This window comes from Strix aluco, chromosome 18, assembly GCF_031877795.1.
Source record: "Strix aluco isolate bStrAlu1 chromosome 18, bStrAlu1.hap1, whole genome shotgun sequence".
Taxonomy (NCBI): domain Eukaryota; kingdom Metazoa; phylum Chordata; class Aves; order Strigiformes; family Strigidae; genus Strix; species Strix aluco.
Window position 1 is genome coordinate 5,569,760 of NC_133948.1, and position 23,364 is coordinate 5,593,123.

At 38.8% G+C, this 23,364-nt stretch overlaps 1 protein-coding gene across 1 annotated transcript in view; it reads left to right on the forward strand.

The window, feature by feature from the left end:
• TMEM132C (transmembrane protein 132C) overlaps nt 1-23,364 on the forward strand; it is a 222,058-nt gene that overhangs the window by 146,287 nt on the left and 52,407 nt on the right. Inside the window, exon 4 of the mRNA XM_074844448.1 lies at nt 17,956-18,139. Coding sequence (XP_074700549.1) covers nt 17,956-18,139 — 184 coding nt within the window. The remainder of the gene's footprint in view (nt 1-17,955; nt 18,140-23,364) is intronic.

A 23,364-nucleotide genomic window follows, 5' to 3' on the forward strand; every position in this document is an offset into this window, starting at 1 on the left:
GAGGCATATACATTAGCCATTTTAATTCAATACTGTGTTAAACAGCAGTAAAAGTAATTCTGGCTGCTATTGGGAGCTTTTGGTACGGTATTATGAAATTTCCCAAAAGTCAGAGATGCAATGTGGGAGAAATTAAATGCACTCATGGAAAAGGAAGTGCAAGGATAGTCTTGTAGCAAAGCCACCAAACAGATTTAGAAGATGGAGCTTCAGGTAGCACATCACCCACAGATTTCCTGTGTTAACTTTGTAAGTGCTACTCGGGAGTGTGGAAGGAAGGGGTAGCCCTGACAATCCAGACATGGTAGTGAGGGCTGGGTCCACTTTCTAGCTGCTGCAGATATTTGGTATGATCTGGAACAAGTCACTGTTTTCTCTGGGCCTCATTTCGCCATTTATAAATGGAACTAATAAACATCCTTTCACTCTTTTTCTTGTTTGTTTTGTCTGTGTGGGCTGCAAGGTCTCCTGCTATGTGAAACCATCTCCTACTACGTAATATACCACTTAGCACAATGGTGTGCCAGTATTCAGTGAAATACTGTAAAAAGAAAGAAAGGGAAATAGTTACAAAGAGTCTAAGCCATAATTCAGTCCTGCTTTGAAGTATGTTAGAGGCATTTAGAGCTTCTGCTCACTCTTTGCATATGGATGATTTCACCCAAGATGGATATTTCTTTGAGTCTTAGAAAGCGGTCAGGATCTATTGTTTGTGAGTTCATGGAACGATCAGGCAAGTGTGAATGAAGGTCATTTGTTTTGTTTGTTAAATTATACCCTTAATAACACTTGAGTCCTGTTATGACCTTTTACAGAATTTTGTTTTGGCATAAATGTCAGGAAATGCAGCTGGGAATGAAAATATTGATAAATACATTGCCAGGATTTAAAGTGTAACTTAGGCTTGCTGGAGAACAGATATTTATGCAGCCTTAATAATTTTTGAAACATTTCTCATCACCTAGTTCTTCATATAAATACTTCTGAAAATGTTTCTAAATGCACATCGTTTTCCTTTTGCAAGGCTTCACACCATGAAAAGCATTGTTCAGGAAGGCAAATCACTGCCTCTTTAACAAATTGATATTTCAACGTTCACTGCGGAGTCATTTTTTTATAGCTTCTTCACCCAAAAAAGTTCAACTCAGATGTGTCAATACATTTTTAAGGAGCTCCTGTTTTTCCTCTATTGAGCCAATTCTCTTGACAGGTTTAATAGAAGGACAGGCAAGACAAATGACTGGTGTGAGATCATACAGTTAGTCCATGACCCCAGAAAGGGCTTTGACACAGATGCTTAACACTAGAGCACGTGGTACTTCATAAGCCAACAGCATACAGCTAATGGAGATGCCTGCTGCTTAACCCAGGGCCAGTTACCAGAGCTTTGAAGTAGGGAGAGAGAAAGGGGCAGCAAGTGAGCAAGAGAATTTATCTGTAAATAGAAGATGTGATCTGAGTCCCCTTTGGCAATGTTCCCCTGCATGGAAAGGGCCCAGGTTGTGTGGTTAACATCACAGGAGGTTGACGGTAGATCTTGGCTAGCTAAGGATAACGTAAATCTAATGTATAATTTGAGAACTGAGAATGGGGAAGGGAAGTAGGTGTAATTTAAGCTTGACAAATTCAGCCTGTCCAACATGTTTTCTTGCGTCTCTATTACTTCCCACTATGTGTATATATATATACATCCACACAACATTTCATTCACAAGTTCAATGCTCTCAGTTCTTTGGCTTGTCACAGTTGTTTTTGTGCTTGCCAGTAAATTACATCAATGATTCCAGAAGCCTTTTTTTTTTGTCTGCTGGGCTAGGTAGAACACGGAAGTAGTGTATGATAATTTAATACAGCCAGCTAAGATATTCTCTGGTTTTTCTCTTCCCTTTCTCTGTCCATTTCACCAAGACATTTTCATTCTGTGAACCAGATCATCAGTAAGAGGAATCAAATAAAAATCCACTGATGTCAGGAAATAATGTCAATTTACACTACGTGTCATCTACTGAGGATGAAGAGACAATCTCCGATAGCCTGGAGCACCTCTTACTTCCCAGTATTGCCTTAAACACAATTTTGTCTTTATATTCAAATACTTGAAGCTCAGAATTTCTGTAAATCCCTTTTTCTATATTCAAAATGCTCCATCTGCTTTGGGAAACCCTTTAAATTAGTCATAAAGGCCAAGTCTCTCTATAGAAATAACTGGATAGCACAGACGTCCTATCTGCAAAAATAACAGCTAACTTCCCAGTGAAATGTAATTCTTGGAAGACTTGGTAATGCTGCTGAAAATTATTAAGAAAATATTTGCCCGTTTTCAAAAATCTTTTAGATTAAATGTCATGTAGAGCATGTTTAGAATGTATAACAGACTCTGAAGACCATCCCATCCAGAATACTTTAACCTCTTTCTTTCTGGTATATATTGTATATTCTGCAGTCAGCAACAGTAGGATATTTTCAGCAATTTATAACCCGTATTTGACAGTTCTGTACGTACCATGTTGGCTTAGCACTGCTCCCTCACCAGAGCAGCAGAGCTGAACACCTCTAGAAATTCAACTCTTAATGCCAGATTTCTCTACAGAGATTTTATCTATACGTTAGCCAGAATTTAAAATCTCTGGAAGTGAAAGTTTTTGTTTAGTGATTTTAGCACGAGTTCTATTGAACCAACACCACCTGTGTTTCTGTTGTGATATCGAGGCACCATATTGATCAGGGTATTTCAGGTAACCTGAACAATTCAGGTCACTTCAGCTACAACTATTTTCTTACTTTGTGACCAAAAAAATTTGGGCACAAACGTGTATTTCTCATGGCCAAGCACGGACAGTCACTCGGCTATGTTCATTCATGAAATCTCCATCTGTTGAAATAATCCCCGAGCAAAGAAAGGGTTACTGTTTGTTGTCCAGTCCTTTGCAGCTTGATGTTGAATAATCTTTCAAGTGGTGATAAAGCATAGGGCTTGTCCCAGGTGAGAGTAATAACAAAGGTGCAGAACAGAGGAGAATCAGACTGTGACCCCAATTCATTGAATGATGGGGAGGAGAGGGATAGCAAAAGGAGAACCCATCTCATACGCAGTGCAGCCAGGTCATCTCTGGGAGCCGAGCATTGCAGTTGGTGGAATATTCAATAGCAGCCTATGAGCAGCTCTCTGCTGGTGGAAAAGGTCATCTCTTGGTTTGCCTTGGGCATCAGAATATACTTTGAAATTGCCCTGGCTGCTCTAAGCTGATAGTGCTGCTGGAGAGAGCGCCTGAGGGTACAAGAGAGATGACAATGGAACAGTGGCCCCACTCCTATCAAAATCAAAAGCAGAAGACCGATTGACTTGAGTGAAAGTAAGGTCAGGACCAAAGTGTCGCATATAACATATTTCAGTGTTGTTATCATACTGATTTTTCAGACACAGGAGAATGGCTAGCAGTATTCAGTGTACAGCTTCAAGAGTTTTGAGAGATGTTGACACAAATTTTAATAGATGGATCATTTCCTGCACACTACGGTTTCTATATTTAAAGGAAAAGTGCCACACGCTGAGGGGAATAATAATGTGTCCATGATTCGCTCCTTTTATAATCTTGTTCTGAAAGGGAATGCATCTGACAGATTGCTACCCCAGGAAAATCAAACTAGATTAAGGATCTGTAGCCAGGAAGAGGCCGGAAGGGGCAAACTCCTTTATATTTGTGCTGTTAATTTCCAAGACCACCCAGTCTAGACTGTCATCCTTCCCCCTTTTTAACCTTTTTCTTTGATATTGCTCCTGCAAGGCTGCTTTATCAAATAAGAATCCATTACAGTGTTCTTGGATTTTCTCTGCATAAAGCTATAAATGCATTTTCCCATTGGCTGTTCAGATGAGAGTATAGCACAGCTTGGGCTGACAGACGTCTAATGGCTGTCTTTAAGAATTGTCTCTTATCTGACATTCACACAGCTGTGGAGTCAATTCTGCTGGTGTTCTCATACAGGAGCAATTAACAAGTGTGAGAAGATTTCTTAACATACAAACAAAGGTGTAAATGCAATTGAATTACCCCAGTTGAACAGCATACTGAGATGTACTACTGAGCAATGGTACTTTGGCAATCCACAGCAACATGGCCGTTTGCACTTGTAAGGCCAGGTTTCTGACCTGGGGTTAAGGAAGAAATTGTTAATGACATCTATAATTTTTAAAGTGTCTACTGGCATCAAGCTTTTGCTTCCTGCAAAAGTAGTTGAGGTAGCATTATGGGGGGGCAAATTGGGCCAAAAGATGACTGATACACAAATTGATGGGATTTGAGATCTAGAGATTTAATAGATCATTAGCAAGTAGTTATTACTGATCTTCTTTATAAAATGAAGCAAACCTTTATGTTCCTTCACTTCCGTATGTGTGAGTATGAAAGACCATTTCAGACCATCCATAATCTAAAGTGCAGTGGGGGATATGGGCATTTCTTTGAAAATAAACTTCACCCTTAGAAACCGGCAAAGAATGTAAGCATGTGGCACTCTCACCCCTGCAAATCTCATCAAGTTTCATCACCTCCTGCAAGTACCTTCTAGGAGAAGAGGATTGTGAATCTGATAATCTACACTTTTTGAGGATTTCCCTGTAGGATTGATTTTCTACTCTTTTCCTGTTCCATTTTCACTTGGCGAGAAGATAACCCATAATTTTAGTTTTGAAATAAAACTAATTGGGCTTACTTATCTACCGGTTAGATTGAAACAGCAGAAGGAAGCCTATCTGTAAGCCTATCTGTGGAAGCCTATCTCAGGAGTGAGTCAGCAGACGTTCTCCTTGTCTGCAGCGTGACTCTCAGAGTTCAGCTCTGATACATGGATTTGTGTAGGACAAATTGACACAGTGGTGAATTTACCCCACGTGACCACAAATCATTAATTTCCACTACTTCTTCCCGTGCATCCCAAATGGCTATTTCAGACCTGTGCTGCCATCAGCCTGCTGATGACAGGTTATGATTTCATAAGAAATAGTGTTATCACAGGTGAGTTATCTTAAACTTGTGTGTTCCTAGTGAATGTGATGCTCCTGCTTCTTTGTATTCTTTCTCATCTCACTGAGCATTTCAGCACAGTAATCCCACGTGCATACACTATGTGTGCAGATGAGCTTTTGCTCTTGGCCTTGCATTTCTTCAGAGCCTTGGAAAGCTGGACTTTCATCAGTTTAATTCCACCTGTCTGAGCAAGCAAAGTGTCAAAAGTCAGCAAAGAGCAGGTGTTGAAGATTTCAATAAGAAAGGGAAGGATTGTCCTTTAGAATCCTTTTTCCTTCTTTTTGACAGTGTCCCCTAAATGTCATTTGTATAATTACACAGAAACCTATTTCGATTCACCTAGTGCAGAAAGGCCTAGAAAGAAGAGTATAAAAAGGCAGTAATGGTTGCTTGGAAAAAAATCACAGTAGATTTGTAAATCTTTGCTTTGGGCTGTGAGACAAATGTATAACTATATGGTGCATAGAGTAATTTTGTGCTAGACTCTTGTTTATTACTTTCTGCAATAAAAAGCTCACTGTTGTTTAAAGAGTATTCTGATATCATGCAGCCTATGGTTCCCCCTAGCACTCCTACACTCCACCTGGGGGTCAAGTTAAGATGAAAATTTTTTCCTAGCAATGGAAAGTCACCTCTATAAAGCATGACATCTCTCAAAAGCCTCATCCAAATCCATTGTGTTTTCTTGCTTTGAATCAGGGCCTGATTTAGTGAGTTTGAAACTGAGACTTCCCAACAAATTAGACACAGCTATTTTCTAATTGAGGTGCTGAAGGGAAAAAACCAAATTTGGAGAGAACCAGAGATGTCAGAGTCATCACTTCGAAGTTGCTCGTGGAGTTTATCTGTAAGTGTTTTGTCAGTCGAGTAGGCACTTGCTTTTCTCACAGGCCATTTAACATTAGGATCGCATCTCCTTCATTTGTCTTCTTGAAATATTGAGGACACATTGCTCTTCATGCGCCTGACAGTCAGACAGGAACGTCTGCACTCTGCCTGAAAACTGATGTCTGCTATCAGCTCTCAGCTGCAAATACAAACATTCAGTCGTCATCCAATGAAATCTTTAAAAAGTAGCTGGCATCTCCTAGAAACTTTGATGAACATTTTGCTTAAAGGCAGTTTTTTCTACTATAGCAAATATCTTCAGTATTTTCCTGCTTTTTCATTCTATTAAGCAGAAGTGTCAGGTACGACTGCCAGGACTTCTTTTCTCCACACAAACACTCTGAGTCTAGACCTGAAGTCTCCATCCCACTGATGACAACGTTTTCATTAGTAATACAGAATGACTTTACTTTTTTTTTTTTAACTCCACCCTAACACCAAACTGCTTTTGCCCCACAAATTACTTTTTTGCTCCAAAATAAACTGTTTTTATTATGAAAATTACAGTTTGCTTGAGGAAAACAGAACATTAAAAAAATGAAAACTTTGTGGATAGAGACTTTGATGATTTCAATTGTAACACAACATTGTAATGTTGCAAGGGGGAGAAGTCAATGATAAAAATATATAAAACCCTCAATATAGTAGACATAAGGAGAAAGAAAAATATAAATATTCAGAAGTTAAAGGGTGAACTTGCTAGGGAGATGCTGAATTATGCAGAAATCCAAACATAGAGAGTTGGTGTGATCTCAGATCTATCAGCCTTGACAGTATCCTTTTAAATGACTCCTTAAAAATGTTAATTGCACATCATAGGCACTTCAGCAATGACATTTCTGCCATTGAATGTCATGGGGACATTTTTCCTTTTATTATCCTTGAACAGGAGAAGTGAACTACTGGAGTTAGCCACCAAATAACTGTATCATGAAATGTAATGAATCTACCTCCAATATTTATGTTGGTTCTGCTTTTAATAAGCTTCTTTTTAAATCTACAATGAGTGAGAGCTGTGCATGGTATTAGGAAGGCAACATTTTTAAGCTTTGCACTATGAACTGTAAAATAAAGTTTTGTCCATCAGACTTCCAGAACTACAGATGCTGAAAGCCCTGAAGTCCATGATTTTTGTAAATTCAAGTAAGAGCTGGTTTATAATTGCAGACTGAAGAAGTTGGTCACATGTCTGTGTAATTTCCCCAGGATATTCACTAGCATCAGCTCTCTCCATTGTATATATTTTTTTTTTAAACATGCAGGAAGAAGGGGAAGGAAGAAAGAAAGGGGAAACAAGACAGGGAAGAAGAAGGGATAGGGGAAGTGGAATAAAACATCCCAGCAACCACTGCTGTCATTTTAGGATTTTCCACTGTGAACTCAAAATGGAGATTCTTCATCTAAGATGGCTCCTGCAGCTTCCTCTCCCTCTTTACCCCTTCAGGGGAAGGAAAAAGAGAGAGAGAAAAAGCTAAGCCTTCCTTTTTTATTGCTGTCTAACCTAGCTTGCCTCTATCATACTTTAGCAAACTTTCTCCATACGATGGCGTTTGGATGTTACTGTCAGATGTGCTGCCTCACTGTTTTCCCCATCACAGTGGAGTTCTTGGATTAATGTCAGTGTGTACCTTATCCTGCACTTTTTTGGGTTGGGTTTTTTTTCTTTTCATATCTTTCAAGGACAGATTTGGTAAACTGCATGTGTAAAGTACATAGAGCATTATTAAATGTGTGTTCTTCCTGGATATCGAAACTTTTTTTTTTTTTTTTTTTTGAACACCATGTAAAGGCCAGCCTCATGACACCAAAACAGTGAATTGGGGGATGGAAAGGTTAATGTGAGCAACACTTTCAGAACTCCCCCCGCCCTCCTGTCCTTCATCCTTCTCCATGCACAGCTTTAGTTTTATAGTGCTTATCACAGTGTTGTACTGTAAAGTCTCAGTGCGCTGCAGCAAAGTTATGCCAAGAGATGGTAAAATGTTTCTTTGCAAGTTTGACCTTGCACGATCATATGGCATAGTTGCAGTTAACAGAGATTGTGAAAGAACAAAATATTATTACTCTAACACTGTGGTGATAACTTCTGGACATACGTATTCAGAGTGGACCAGTCTTTACAATTATCCAGGACAGTGTCCTAAAATATAAGTATACCTGCAAATAATCAGTAGATCCCAATTAGACCACTATACCTGACTCTACTCTCCTGTTAATTTTCACCTATGTCATTCCCATTTACATGGAGTTTGAGCTGAGCTCAATATTTATTCTACTGTTACTGCTCAGACTATCTTTTCTTTAGACTAGCTTGGGTTTCTGCTTTACCCTAATTGTATTTTACTTTAGCATAGTAAAGACCACGTGAGCAGCATACAACATTAAAGAGAATTTACAAGATAAGAGTAGGATTGAAAGAGTATATCATATATTCTACAAATACTAGTAAGGGGGATAATATGGTCTGAGACAGGAATTATGACCTGAGATTGGTGAAAAGGAATATATTCCTGCTTCAGACTGCTCCTTAGTGGAGCTTGCAAAAATATATTGACTTTCTAGAAATAAAACTACTTCTCCACCTTCCCCAGGCTGATATTCTTCTGTAGCTCTAGATTGTACACAGTATTATTCAATTCCCTGCAGCTTCTAGTCTGAGGGACTCCACACAAACTGAGTTTGCTCTGTGATGAAATTGCAGCTGTTGGCTTATTTCTCAAAGGATGCAGCTCATTTCAAGGTCTTTTACTCTTTATTCAGGCAGCTTCACAGACACCTAGGAAAGCTCTTCAGCTAAATTGGAGGTCTCTTCAGATAGCTGCCACCAACCAGTTGTCAATCATTGCTTCTGATCCAAAAAATCCCTTTACCTTTTTTGTGAACTTGAATTTGAAAAGCTGTAATCGTACCAAATGGAACAGGGGAGAGCATGGGGCTGTCACCCACAAGCTTGACTTTTCATTGCCCCAAGAACTTTGTTCATGGCCAGCAAGTCTGAAAAACTTGGGTTATTTTCTTCATTGTTCCACCGTAATATTCAGCACTTACTTTTATGTTTTTTTCTTTTACTATGCTATTAAATGTGTGCTTTCTTTACATCCATTGACTCTACAAAGTGCAGATGTTTTATCAACTGTACATGCCTGGTGAATGGTTAACTTTCTAGTTGTTTTTCCAGTAGGAAAATGCAGCTATTCTCTTGAAAAGGAATGGGGATTTTTATGCACAAATATTTTTGGAGTTTCAAGCATAGCTCAAAAGCAGATATGCTAGCAGAGCAGTAAAAAAAAAACAAAAAAAAACCAAAAAAACCAAAAACCCACAGTAAAAACTATAGGAACTGGAGACTGAAGACACCTGACTTGTAAATTAGATGTGCGTATCACACATCTGATTTACGTATGCAGTTACATATAAATGTGATTTGTCTTGCCACCTGATTCATAATGCATTTTCATCTTCAGTTTGTTTCAAAACAGGTGCAAATGCCTGATACACTTACATCTACATGAGCTGTACCTGGAGGGATGTTCTGCATAGCAATCAGCAGTTAGGCTGCATCCCTTTCTTTGATCAGTGTGTTATTTGAGGGCGTAACAGACCACAAGTGTCTGGCACAGTCCAGTATTAGTTACCAGTTATTACAGAAATCAACCGGTCATATCAACAGCAACTGACACATCTTTACTGGAAGGGACAGCCTGTTTGAGGCTGCTCCAGTAACCAGACCCTTCTGCATCGCTGTGCCATTTTGATCATATTTTCAAAATTTCGTTGCTAATCGTGCATACCTTGATTTTACTTTTTTTTTATATCCCCCCGAAGAATACCAGTTTAGCGCCTGGGAGTGGTTGAACAACACGAAGTTGGTGCCCTGTCTCTTGAGTCATGCTGCGTTGTAGTTTCTGCAAGTAGGGCTTGGATGAATGACAGACACGAGTGGAGACTGAAAGAGGAGGCTGAGTCCGTCCAACTCATAAATGGATTTAGTAAACGGAGTACCTTGTTCTGTATCAATTCCAGGGGTGCTGTTGCTTATAAATGGAGTAAGACACACATGTAAGATACTTGTAATCAGAAAATCTGTTATATAGGCTGCTTTTTCAAAGGTGATCTCCTGTCTCTGAACATGTTTCACTGGCTGCTCCCAAACTATTCAGTAAGCAATTAAAAGTGAATGATAAAACATGCTTTTGTGTATTTGATCTCATCTTGCTGCTTTTAGCAGGCTGAAAGAGCCATATAATCTAATGCTGATGATCGGAATGATTCTGACTTCCTTTCTCCATTTGAAAGCATGCGGTTTGAAGTCAATCTCTCTGAAAATCTCTGCTCAGGGTCTCCTTTCCAGTGACGTCCCTTGGAAGATTTTCAATGCTTACACATTTGCTGTCTCCAAAAGAGGAAAATACTGCTTACTTACAGTGATTCTGGAGAGATTCCAGCGCTGATTGAATACTAAGTAGAAAATGTCCTTCTCAGAGGCAGGAAGAGATGATGAATCACTGTGAAAGCTTATTTCTTGACCAATCTGCCTATGTATTTTGTTATCTGAAATTATAATGAAGACATTAGCAGACTAATATCTTGTGCAAACTGAATGGAATGTGAAATAAAGGTTGGAGATGATGATAGCTCAGTAGTGGGATTTGCACGTAGTCTTTATACGATGCCACCAGTCTGAGGCAGAGGGTTGCACTCCTGCTTCCTTTGGGAGAAGGGAAAAATCAATCTCATCTACCTTGTGCCTGGATGTGATGTAGTATCAGAGAAGACTAATGAGCCTGCTATCTTGACTGCAGCATTTATGGGTGATTAGTGACTCTAAAAAAATGCTCTGCATAGAAGGAAGAAATCGGTGAGTTATTGTGATCCCCCATCAGGTCTCCCTCCTTCAGGGACTATCTTGTTCAGCTTTCTGCCTTTCCAAGAGGGGAACATTTCTGTTTTTCTGTACTCTAATTAGCAACATGACTTTTGCTGTTTGTACTAGGATAGCAGTTAACATCCCTGAGATTAGCATCTGTGGGCAAGGCTTGTACAGAGAAGTCAGATGGACACCACATACTCAATTTTTTTTTTTTTGAGACTAGGAGAAAAAATTATTATTCATCATGTTCAGCTGGGAAATAAAGGCACAGAAAGATCACACCCCAGGCGCTCTCTACCTTATGCCACCCAGACAGTGCTTATTTCGTTACCTAAGAATTTCCCTTGCAAGTGGGAGCTCTCGGCATAATGCAGCAGTTGAACCATGAGTGGTCTTCTGACTCTTTCCTACGTGGCATGTGGTTGAAGCCAGCTGAGATCCTCGGGCTCAGGACCAACATGAGAAAGATACGATATTCAGGTGCCTAAAGTAGCAGACAGACACCAGAGGTTTTTTAAAGTTCTATGATGCCTAATTCCTATTGATTTTATTTTAGCTGTAAGGATCTGTATCTTCATGTCTTGCCTGAGGTCATTAAAGGATGCTGTGGAAGAGCTGGGAAGTGAAATGAGATTTCCTGTCTCAGTCCAATACCTTAATCAAAAAGCTATGTTTTATATCACAGTTTATGACAAGAAAGCTAAGAAACCTTATTAACTAATCTAACTCTCATCTGGACTGTATGAAGAAATCAAGTACAGCATTATATCATCCTTTTGAAGATATACATGTATATTATGTTATGTTGTTCAAGAGTTTGCTAAGTTATACCTCAGATATTTTCCTCTGAAGACCATCATAATACTTTTAATGTGGTAGTTTTCCATGAAATTATGTCCTCCCTATCTGTTAATTGCCAAAATAGATCATCCTTTTCTTTCTCCTCTGCTGGTTTTTATGGTTTAAAGATGAAAGCTAGGCTAATATTGCAAAATAAGAAATTTAAACTGCATTTTGTCTCCAGTAGTTGGCATTCTTCTTTAATTACTACATCCTTTCCACAGTTTTTCAAAGGGATTAACTTTGTAACAGCTCTTATTAAGGGCCTTCTGAAAGAAATTTATATTAAGCTATTGTACTCCATTTGATCAAGTGCTTCAGAAGGGAATGGATGGTTTAGCTCATAGGTGACTGATTCAAAGCAACCTGGGTTGCTAATGACCCACCCTTTGTTAGCACTGAGTGCTGACTACGTAAGTGAATTGATGTATAAAGAGCTGCCCACATAATTTCATCATCTTTAAAGTCATCATCAGTCACACTTTCCAGATCAGGTTCTGCTCTCTGTGTTTTGTTAATTTTTCTTAAATCGCTGTGATTCATCCTGGTCCTAGGGTGTGTCCATTGAAGATGGCCCAGTTATCGAATGTGGTTAGGAAAAGATGCAGGAGGAGCAAGTTGAAAATATCAGGAACAGAGGAAGATGTGTCCTGCACGCTATTATAAGCTTTTCCAAGATGGGAAGAAGCATTGTTATATACGTCTTAAGTGGGCTGAAGTACAGATTGCTCTGGGGTCCAGTTTGACCGTTGGCTTTTGATGAGAGTTTGTCTCTGTACATGGTAGTAACATACTTCAATACATTAATTTCAGTGAAGAGTAAGATGTGCAGTGTAACTGAGGGATAATGGGGTTTGTACTCTTTTCAATTTTTTATGTCATTTAGTAAATGCTGATCTTGCATTAAGATGTCACTGTCAAACTGGATAGCATTAAAGAGGAAAAGAGTTGCTAAATTTTCAGGAGGTCGAAGTATTCTCGGATCCCTAGACGCTTTCAGTAAAATCTGTTGGAATAAAGGATGGCTAAAAAATGTTTTTAATCTAGGCTTTTTAAAATTTCTCTTTTGAGAGCCACTGTAATAAATCGAAATTATTGATTTAGCCTGTAGCAGTCCTAAGATTCACTCATTTAAGAGTCGAAACTGCTCTATTACTCAGAGCAATAACCCAACACTTTGAAATCTCTCATCAGAGACCCCTGGTCCACACATGTAGACAGGCGTTCAACAAAGATTTCCGTTTGTTGATGGATCTTACATCAGCTGAGATCTCTGCACTGCTTTTCTTAGTAATTATCTGCTTGCTTTCTCCCGCTACACCCTGTGAAAGCCTTTGTAGCACTGGGCCCGTGATTCACTGTTTCTGGGCTCAGCCGAGCCCTGGCCTCGGCATTGACAAGTTTAACGTCATTCCTCCTCTTACTAGACCTCTGCAGAGAAACAGAATCTGGTTTGCATTCTAGTGTCTGTGGTATTACTCACATTTTTAGTCTATCCATGGACTTATGTGTGTGTTGTGTATACATGACACCATGTTTTAAATCCCCTATACTGAAGAGGGGGTTAAGTACAGCTTCTGATACAGCCAGTCCTGTGTATCCGTATAAGAAAAATCTCCTTCCAAGGGTAAATATTGCTCACGGTACTGAAGGTTTGAATGAGCAATAAATAGTTGCAAAGGAGTGCTTAATATCATACTCAAAAATATTCTAAAATCAAGAATCCTGGTTAAATTAACACTAGCTGATATCAAAAGTGCATATTCTGTCCATATAGTTGGCAAGAGCTGATGAATTCCATAGCAGTTGCTCCCTCTGTCACCTCTGTTTTGCCTTTTATGCATTTTTTATTATCTTTCCATTAACAGAATATTTCTGTTCCACCTTCTTTTTCTAAAACTGTGTTCCTCAGAAGCATTCACACAGCTCTGCAGCACAATTCCTCCTCATTCTCCTGGGGTAGAAATTTACTGCTAGCCTATGCCAGTAGTAAATTACTAACCCCATCACTAACTTGCTGGCTCGGCTGCTGTAACCAATAAGTAGCACCTAATCATTGCCCATCTGCTCCAGCAAAGGAGTAGCTATGGGTTCAGTGCTCCTCACTTATGCCTGTGTGCTCAGACCCAGAGCAGGAGTGACTGTTTAGCAGATCAAAGGGAGTCCTTAGTCCCTTCTGCAAGCACGTGCTCCAGTCTAGCCCTGAATCATTAGCATATTTACAAATTAAAATAAATCCAAGGAGTGAACTGGCCCAAGGGAACTCTCAGTCCAATCAAATTAGACTCATATATCCACCCTAGAGCAATTCCTTAGAAGCCCTGCCTTCATGAAGCTTCATTTGTAATCACTACGTGCTGTGTACTTTAGAAAAGTTTTATAATTACTTGCTGTTCCGGCTGCTGAGCAGTTCTAAATGTTAGATATTAAGGAATTGCTGTTTCAGTCAGTGAACAAGCTCTGAACATTAAATGTGCTTCATGAGAAGTTTTTTTCTCAGCCATTACACATCTCTGAAGGCATATTTTTTTTCAAGTGGATGCTTTCCCAGCTGTTGATCATCTCTGTTTCTTCTGTATGAAGAGAGAAGGAGGAAACTGATGATAGTGTGACATTGTTTAAAGGCTTTATCACTATGGAGGGAGATGGGTGCATTACTCACAGATGCAGGCGTTGAAATAATTATGCAGGTCATCCTGAGAAAGTGCCAGTAAAACCTTTATCTTATACCATGTGTATTTTTGGACATTTTTGTGTCACGTATTTTAAAGAAGAAATATTTTAGCCATGTTTTACAGAATTCTGTAGAAGAATTTTGGTACCATTCTTATATCTCTCCACCACTAAAGCTTGATACCTTGGGAAGAAGCAGCCTCTTTGTCAGGGGTCAAGAAGATACTTGGCTGAAATAGCTCAATGAGTGGTACCAAGTGCTTGGTGAGAACTGGAAATCCAAATTAAGCAGGTGTTTTTGAGGCAGTATGGTAACTGGTGATAGCAGTGATTTCTTTCACAGAATAACTCATCAATTATCAAAAATATGCCTCATGTACAGAATGATGTTGAAATTTAAGATGCATACACTGAAGACCATTTAAGACTATAAAATCAAGTGCTGTGGTTCCCATTTCCATTGATACCAGAATGATGGTCCAGCAGTTAACAAGAGATTTGGAAAAACACAGATCAGTTCCTTACCCTGTCTCAGTCTTCCATATGACCTGTGTGTCGCATAGTCTCTCTTTCAGTCCTCATGTGCAAAGTTGAGATAGCTATGTCTGCAGCGGAATGGAGAAGAAATATAGGAGTGTCTGACCCTCAAGCCCCACTGCAACAGATGGTTTATAAATAGAGCATGGACAGTAAGTCCCTCATTTTAGTCCTAGAAGATCGCAGTGTCATATGTAACTGTCAGTGATGGAAGAGTGGTTCTGATAATTCTGCATTTGGGAGGAAGGAAGTCAGTTTATGTCAGGCTTGTTTATGGTGGAGTTTAGTGTTTCTTAGAGGTACAGGCTGTTGTTTGTGGCTCCAGTGAAGACAATATTCTTGGGAATGCAACTGAGGCAATGGCAGTCAAGTGCCATTTACATTACGGTTGTGCAGTTTGACATGTAGTTCTCCAAATGTGTATGTATGTGCATAATATATGAAAAAATGTTGACATTTTCTTTGATTGCGATAATGAAAGTCACTGAGCATCATGGATTTAAAATATATAATCCAAAAGATGTACTAGAATCCTCTGTGTATTATTAAGTTGGAATAGAAGAAGAATCCCTTCACATGTGAACTACAGGATATACATACATGTATGAAATATGGAATAGAAATACTGAGACAGTAACTTAAAAAAATATGTCTACACTGAGAGCTGACTAGTCCCTGCCTGCAACATGATTCCTGGAGAACTTCCCAAATGCATCTGCATGTGTGCATGCTAACTGTAGCAGCCTGAACTAAGGTTCATGCTGCAGGTGATCTCAGGAATCATGTAGAAAAGATGCACTCACCTCATACTGCCTGTTTTCAGTCATAGGACATCATTACAAGGGTGTGTGGGTACCATCTACATATGGCTACGGCCCATCCACACTGCAGTCAAGAGTGCCATGAAATGCTACATAGAAACAGGATGTCCAGTGATTTTGTTCTGGGTATTTCACCTGGCTAGCTCAAAGCCAGTCTCGAGCATTTTCTGCAGGTAAAAGAGTATGGACAGTTCATGAGCAGAACACCAGGCAACTCTTAGAAGTTGCCTGAAGGACCAGGGGAAACTAGGTGTTGTCAATCGGGGACTGAGAGCCAGAAGGAGGTGATCAGCCCTCACCTAAGTCAGTGTATCAGGAGTCAGTGGGCTGGCTGGAAATGAGCTCTTTACCACCTACAGCTGCCCACCTAGAGCTCTGATCCTACCAGTAGAGTTGTGGGGCTTTTGTTGTAAAGCTACACATTTCACACCTGCTCAGAGGCCATTTAGAGAAGTGTAGACTTCTTGATCAGGAAAACTTTCCTTACATATATTATCTCTTAGAAGAGCTTTGATGTGTGCAAAAATTTATTCTCTATTTAGCGTAAGTGAAAGCACTGAGATAGTCAATCACATGTAAAAACTTTTTCTCTGTCAGTTACTAAGCATCAGATCTAGAAATGGTGAAAATAATGGCATTTCAGGTGTCATTAATCTAAGGCATAATGGTGCCTTTAACAGCTAAATGAATGCTGTAGCTCAGGTGATTCAGGTATCTTTGCATATAATCATGCTTTCAAGTAAATTACAAAGTTCAATCCAGTATGTATTCATTTTGAGATGTCCCAGAAGTGTGTAAACTACAGTTATCACAGTTGCCTTGTATTTACAAGCTGTAAGATTTATTTAGTAGGAACTCTTCAAATGGGAATAGGCTGGTCTTGAGTTATGAATTGCTAAACCCATCCATCTATCGCATTACTATACAAAATCACTCTTTAAATGCATGGAGGAAGTATACCACTGTTGCAAAAGTGTTACAGTGTCTCTCTTTTGACACAGCAAGAAAACAGCAAGGAAATAAATTTAAAGCATTAGGCAGTATTAAGACTTTTCAGAGTAAGCCATCCAAATGAAAACCCATAATCAAAATAATAATTATCAGGGGAACGCATTTGCTTTCAAAGTAATCATGCAAAGTAAAGCACAGAATATGTCTTAAGTAATAAAAAATGGTGATTTCTGTTCAGATGTAAAAAGAAAGTCTAGCACTTGAGAATATAAGTGCTTTGTACATGATCAGTTCTTGATGGATTTTTTCAGAGATGGGCCTTCGTGTATTGTACATAAAAAAAGAGAAATTGAAGCTGTTATACGATGAATGCATCCAAAAGTGTGATGAAGGTGGGATTGGGTTACTGAAGCTAGGAAGATGCCTGTCTTTCTCTTCTTTTTAAAATTTTTACAGCATAGGGTTAGGTTGAAGTAGTATTCTATGAAATACTAAGACTTTCTACACTGGGGAAAGACATTTGGAAAGTTCCAGAACAGTTAATGTATAATTTCTGATGCAAATAATTTGTACTTTTAATTAAACTTTAATTAAAATTAAAGATAATCCAGCAAATTTCTTTCACATATTCTTCTTATTTCTGATGTAGTTAAAGAAATACAATGCAAGGGAAAGAATTTCAGCATGTCTTTTCATATTTGTTAGTCAAATTATCTTATACTTCCTGACTTCGTAGTATATTTTACCTGCCATAGCTTTGTTCTTTCTAGTTGGTCTCGGCTCCATGGGTTTTTAATTTCTAGACCATACCTCTAAGTATAGACTAATCCTGTCATTTTGTGATTTAATCATGTTAATTTTTTTTAACGACTTCCATATATGAACTTCGGTTACACTGAGTTTCATTGCTAAGGATTTATGTGATTTTGATGGTGGACATATACAATGAATCTTGTTTTTCTTTTTGGCTGCACTAATTCTGGGCTCTTCAGTCTACATGAGTTGCACTGGACTTAACTTTGGTTGATCGGGGTCAAATCCACCTGGCAGTAGGCTTGAATCTTACTTGCAAAATCATAAAAAACATGTAATGGAATAAGTATATTTTGCCTTCATCAGATACAATATCCTGGATTTTATCCCTCCACATAGTGTTCATAGTAAGAGCAGCTGACCCATTTTGAATAATTCCAGTTTGTGTGCTCTGAAGAAGTTGTAGATTGGAAAAGGCCTTGTGTTATATCTGCATATAAATAGCTGCATTTTCCAGTTGCTAATATGATTCACTTCATTTGTCTTCTTCAGCAAAAGTAATAGCTCTTCCCTTTCCCTGTTTTCCTCTTTTCAGAAGTAACAGTTTATTCAATGAGGTCGTGCAGATGAACTTTGAAATAGCCAGTTTCAGCAGCCTTTCTGGAACGCAGCCCATCACCTGGCAGGTGGAATACCCTCGGAAGGGGACAACAGACATAACCTTGTCTGAAATCTTCATCTGCCAGAAGGATCTTGTTGGAATTGTTCCATTGGCAATGGTAAGAAACTGTTTCAGCATGTTGCTCCATCTGATCTGTATGTGGTCTGAGAAAACGTATAGCAGGCCTCAGATAGACTTGCAAAGGAGTGCTCTCTGCCCTGCATCCCCATTTTGTAGCTGTATAGGACTACTTGCTAAAATCATGCCCTCATTTAATGGTCTGTGCACATCACACAATTTCAGTTCTTAGAAAGGGATGCAGCCACTTTAAAAATCTCTCTCAGACTTTAAATCCTGAATTTCTGTCATGCATGGTTCCCTCCAGGCTACCAGCTGGTAGCACAAAGCCAAGGAGATTTACCTTCCCATTTCTAATTGCCATTACATGGCTTGAACTTGCAAGCTGTAGAGCAGCTTTAGAGGGCCTCGAGCACCTTCTGCTAAAGCCTAAGTTGTTCAGTCCTTGGTAGGCTGAGGCTGATACTAATTTTGCTGTCTGTTTCCCTAGTAGTGTAAGAACCTGTGGTTTCAAGGAAGAAACAGAAAATAATAATAACCTCAATAATATATTTAAGAAAAATGAAGTATAGACTTTCATATGGAAAAATACCTTATGTTAAAATCTACTTGCTCTGCTCAGTATTGTAGCACCAGTTGTGGGCTACCTACCTCACTGTGAAATCATACCCATTGTCTGTCTTTACAAGGCTCACAAAGGTGATTTGTGGAAGCAGGGCCTCCTTTTTTTCCTCTGGCCCAGAGAAGGTGCAATTACTTCTGCAAAGTGAGACTGGGACAGTGGGAGCACTGAGACTGAGGAGTTAGGCCTCTCCCCCGAGTAAACAAGCTAGGATTAAATTCCTGCTCTGAGTCAAGCAAATGAGACATTTCAGTGGAGTCTCCACCATCTCAGGTATACTGTTTTTAGGTAGGCATTTTATGTTCTGTGAGGTTTAGGTACATGCTGAGAACTTTCTCCATGCTCACAGGTGAGGTAGGGACTGAGCATTTATTTTGGAAGTCCTGCCAAACCTCAGAAAGGGGAGGAGCACAAAGCTGACAGCTACCTAGAACAGGACCACATGGCAATTAATGGAGGAACTGCACGTGCTACCATTAGTCAATGTCAGAGCTCAGGATTTGGAAGAAGAGTTAGACATACCCATCCCACTTGTGAATTTTGCCTCTCATGCATAATCTTGGTGGTGAAATTCTGGCAGTCTTTTCTTTGAACAGTGTTCAGTGGTTTGCAGCAGATAATTAGATGAATATTACTTCTGGGAAGTCGTAGTCTTCAATATATTCTTCCCCTTTGAAGAGTAAAACTGCTGCTCATGTCCAGTGAGGTGATGCCCAGCAATTTCCTGATCCAAAGTCTGTTAAGTCAGCAGAAAGCCTGTGCTACATTCCAGATCTGAGAGGGAGATAATTGTCCTCATTACCTGTGGAGTTGAACAGGGAATACATATTTGAGCATCTGTCCTCTAAGACTTGAGAACATGCATAAGGAAGACTTTTGTGGTCAGATTTTATTTGGAGATAGATGCCTTCCAGTACCAAATGATAGGCATCTGTCTACTGGCAGACTTAACATCTGCTTGTTCATTTCTTGAAAGAATTCATCAGCTTCTTCTCTGTATTCCATATCTGAGGGAATCAAGATTTTTTTATTAATATCTTGTATCAGGGTCTAATGCCTTTGCACTTGCATAGAAAGTTGAAGATTTACTTGCAGACTTGTATCTATTCTAGATTAAAATTCATCTACCTACAAGGGTTCATTTAAGAACTAGGGGTCTAAATGAATGAATTTAGCATTGTATAAATCATATAAGGTGAGATCCTTTATTCCCAACAGATGTACCATTTGGTACTCGGGGTTGTCCAAAAGGTTCAAACAATGAAATCATTAAACCTTTCTCTTTGCAAAGCTTTCCTGTGTTTGTTTATCTCATTTCTGTACTTTGTGATAACAGTTGGCTGGAGCCAAAATAGACTGTGTTAACAGAATCCAGTCAGATGGGATACCAGTGCAAAATTGGCTTTGCTAGCAGGATATTAATAGATAAAGGGAATTTTCAGAGTTTTCTGTTGGCTAACGCTGCATATCCAGCCAGGGTGCTTTCTTCATTTAGGCATTAATCTCTAGCTGAGCTGATTACCTGGCAGTTCTCCTGGTCAGAAACAAGAGTCACACTGAAAAGAGAGAGGGTGATACTCTATCTGCTGAGAAGTCGGACCGTGCTCTTTATCTCTGCTACACACTGTAAAGCAACAGTGCATTATTGTGCACAGAAATTAGATCTCAGTGTTTATCAGCAAGTGTGTTTCATAATCCTCTAGAGGGTAAAGCAGATTTTGTTGATTCAAGCATGGAGTGTTCCTACAGCAAATCTGCAAACATCAAAAGTAAAACTGGTCATTCAGAATTTTTAAAGGTGGCCAAAAAAAAAAAAAAGAAAGGAGCTGCCCAAAGATACTGTACTGGATTAGGATGTAGGATCTGATTGAGTCTCTGCCAATGGTCTGTTGGGCACCCTAGTCAGTCTTTTGAGAATGAAAGCAGCAAACTTTTACTTGGTTTGAGTATAACATAAAAGATGCCTCTGACTCACAGAATAAAGCATGTCTCATGTGAGCCATTCCAGACTTATGAAGCAAGAATGATCATGTATCTTTTACTGCCTTATGCCTGATTACGTTACAAAAAAGTAGTAAGATGAAAAACAAGTGGGTCTTCAAAAGGTTAGTGCAATTGTTGCTACAGTATTTTGGAATGAAAGAGATTAAAGAATTGACAGTGTCAGTAAGAATTGAACCTGGAATTTTAAAAGAGCCTTATAGGACTTGGATCAGTGGAGCAAGTGGTAGGATACAGCTACTGAAAAATCAATGGAAATTCATCATACAGTCAAAATAGAGGGTTTTAGTAGAAGCCCTATTTTGTGTGCCTAACTACTGCACTAAATAGCGTGTACAAGTAAGAAACAACAACACAGTGATGCTGCTACAGTGAACACTACAGTGAAATAAAAAGAGCAAGAGATATCAAAACTGCTGGGCTGAGATAATAACTTTTTCCCAGGAAAAAATGAGATGTAAATTTGAGGTAAGTATATTTTTTTCCTGAGCTCGGAAGTTAATCAATCTGACTAATTTTGGAGGACATTTCACCCTTCAAGGTATTTAGAGAGAAAAATGAGACAGAAAAGTTAGAAAAATGTAATTCTAACTGGTTCTATTGCTTTCTAACTCTCACATACCAGAATTTTAGTTAAGTAAATACTGTGGGGAGTGATGCATCAAAAGTAGATCCTGGTCAGACATACATAGTACTCTCACTACCAAACTCTTGAGTGTGTCACTTGGTGCAACCATCCACTCAATGTATCTTTCATGCAGACTGTATGAGATTCTATATGTCTCATTCAGAGTATGAGATTAAATTTATATGTTATATTTCCATCACTGAATAGCAATAATTAAATGAGGCAAGATTTGTAAAGAGGCAATGTCATTATTAGACCATCTGATGCAGATGGAGAAAGATAGATGCTCTTTCAGGCACGCAATCCGTCGTTCAGAATTCTTGACTCAAATCACAACAGCTGCAAAATACTACAGCTACGGAAACTAAGGATTGTAAAATTCATCAAGTAGGAGAGTTAAATAAGAAAATAAAATTATTTTTTTTAAGGTAGAACAGAAAAAATATCCCACTGTCTGCTGACAGGATAAATCTACCCCAAAGATTTAATCTTCCAGTAAAGAAAATCTACTGAGTTGGGCCCTATTCTGGCATTTTTTATTTCATGTTACTTGTTGCAGAATCAATTAGGAAAGTGCTTTCATAGGAGCTTAATTAATTAACTGCTAAGCTGCTTTTGAAAACCTCCTCAATTAATCACAAGTAACCTCAGAACTTGCCAATTAAGGTGTACAAGGTTGCTTAACTTACTTTCCACATTCTCCTCAAATTTCTATCCTGTCATGAGCAAATGTGGCCAACTATATTGATTTTGCCACTTGATTCGATTAAAAAACAAAACCGAAATTGTTCATATTTGTAGCATGCATACACACACAAATCCCACTGAAGAAGTCTATGCTTGTGTTCAACACAATGTTTTAGGAAATTTAGCAAGAGATTTCTTTTCATATGCATATTTTTTATACTATTAAATTTTGCTTTGGGCTAGAACATGGTAGAAGACCTGTTCATTGTTTGATGCCAGTAAGGCACATTATTATTAAAGGAGAATTCCTGCATGGGAGGAAGATGGGGAATCCATGGTTTAATATTTATGCAAGACCATCTGGGTCCTTGTATATGGCACTGAAGTAGTAGTCCTTCAACAGCAGGATAAACTCCCTCTGAATTAGTTTATCTCTGACTCGCATGAAATCCAGATATTTAAAGTGATGAAGCATAAACCCAATGTCAGGAGTCTATTCTGAGAGTTCTAGTCTGAATTTACTCCAAAAGACATTTGTCACCACAGGAAGCCATGCAACTTGCTCATCCATACCTATTTCCTCTTTAAAATAACACTAATACTAAATTTTCAGTGGGTCTTTCAGGCTTCATTCATCAAACTCTATAATCCATTGATAACTGCTTACAAGCAAATTGAAGTTGCAACGGTTCTCAGGCATTTCATAAAGGTTGTTGCTGCTGTTTCACACCTCACATGCTCAGAAGTTTGTCTTTTCTCCCCATCTGTAACAGTGGGGTCTAATAAAAGATATAATCTATCTCTACATGTCCTGCCTTTCTGCTGATGTAAACTGCATCTTTTCCTTGCGTAACAGCCTCCAGTGAACTGCTGGTTAATCCAAGTTCAGAGTTTTTATGTAGAGTACCCTGGCAAACCCAGCAATAATGTGTAGCTGAGATTCTCCTCTCATTAGGCAGTACAATTCCACACATACTTTTCGCTCAGTGGTAAGTTGTTTCATTAGGAAGTGCTTGGCTTGCATGTACCTTTCTTTACATTCAGAACTCAGTGTATTGACAGTTCTACTGCAGAAGTAAGTGAATGGACATCTTAAGATGCAGAGCTGTGACTCAGCGAAAACCACTTTTTGACATTTTTGTGTATGCTTGTTAACTTACTTTCCATTAAAGCACAGATGATTGAAAATTTAGCTCCCAAAGCAATGTTTGTTTTATATACACATTTATGTATGCCATTCCCTAAGGTAAAGATTTTTTAAGGTATTTCATTGTAATGAAGTCCCTGTAATTTAATTTTAAAACATGGACCTAAATAAATAGAGTTT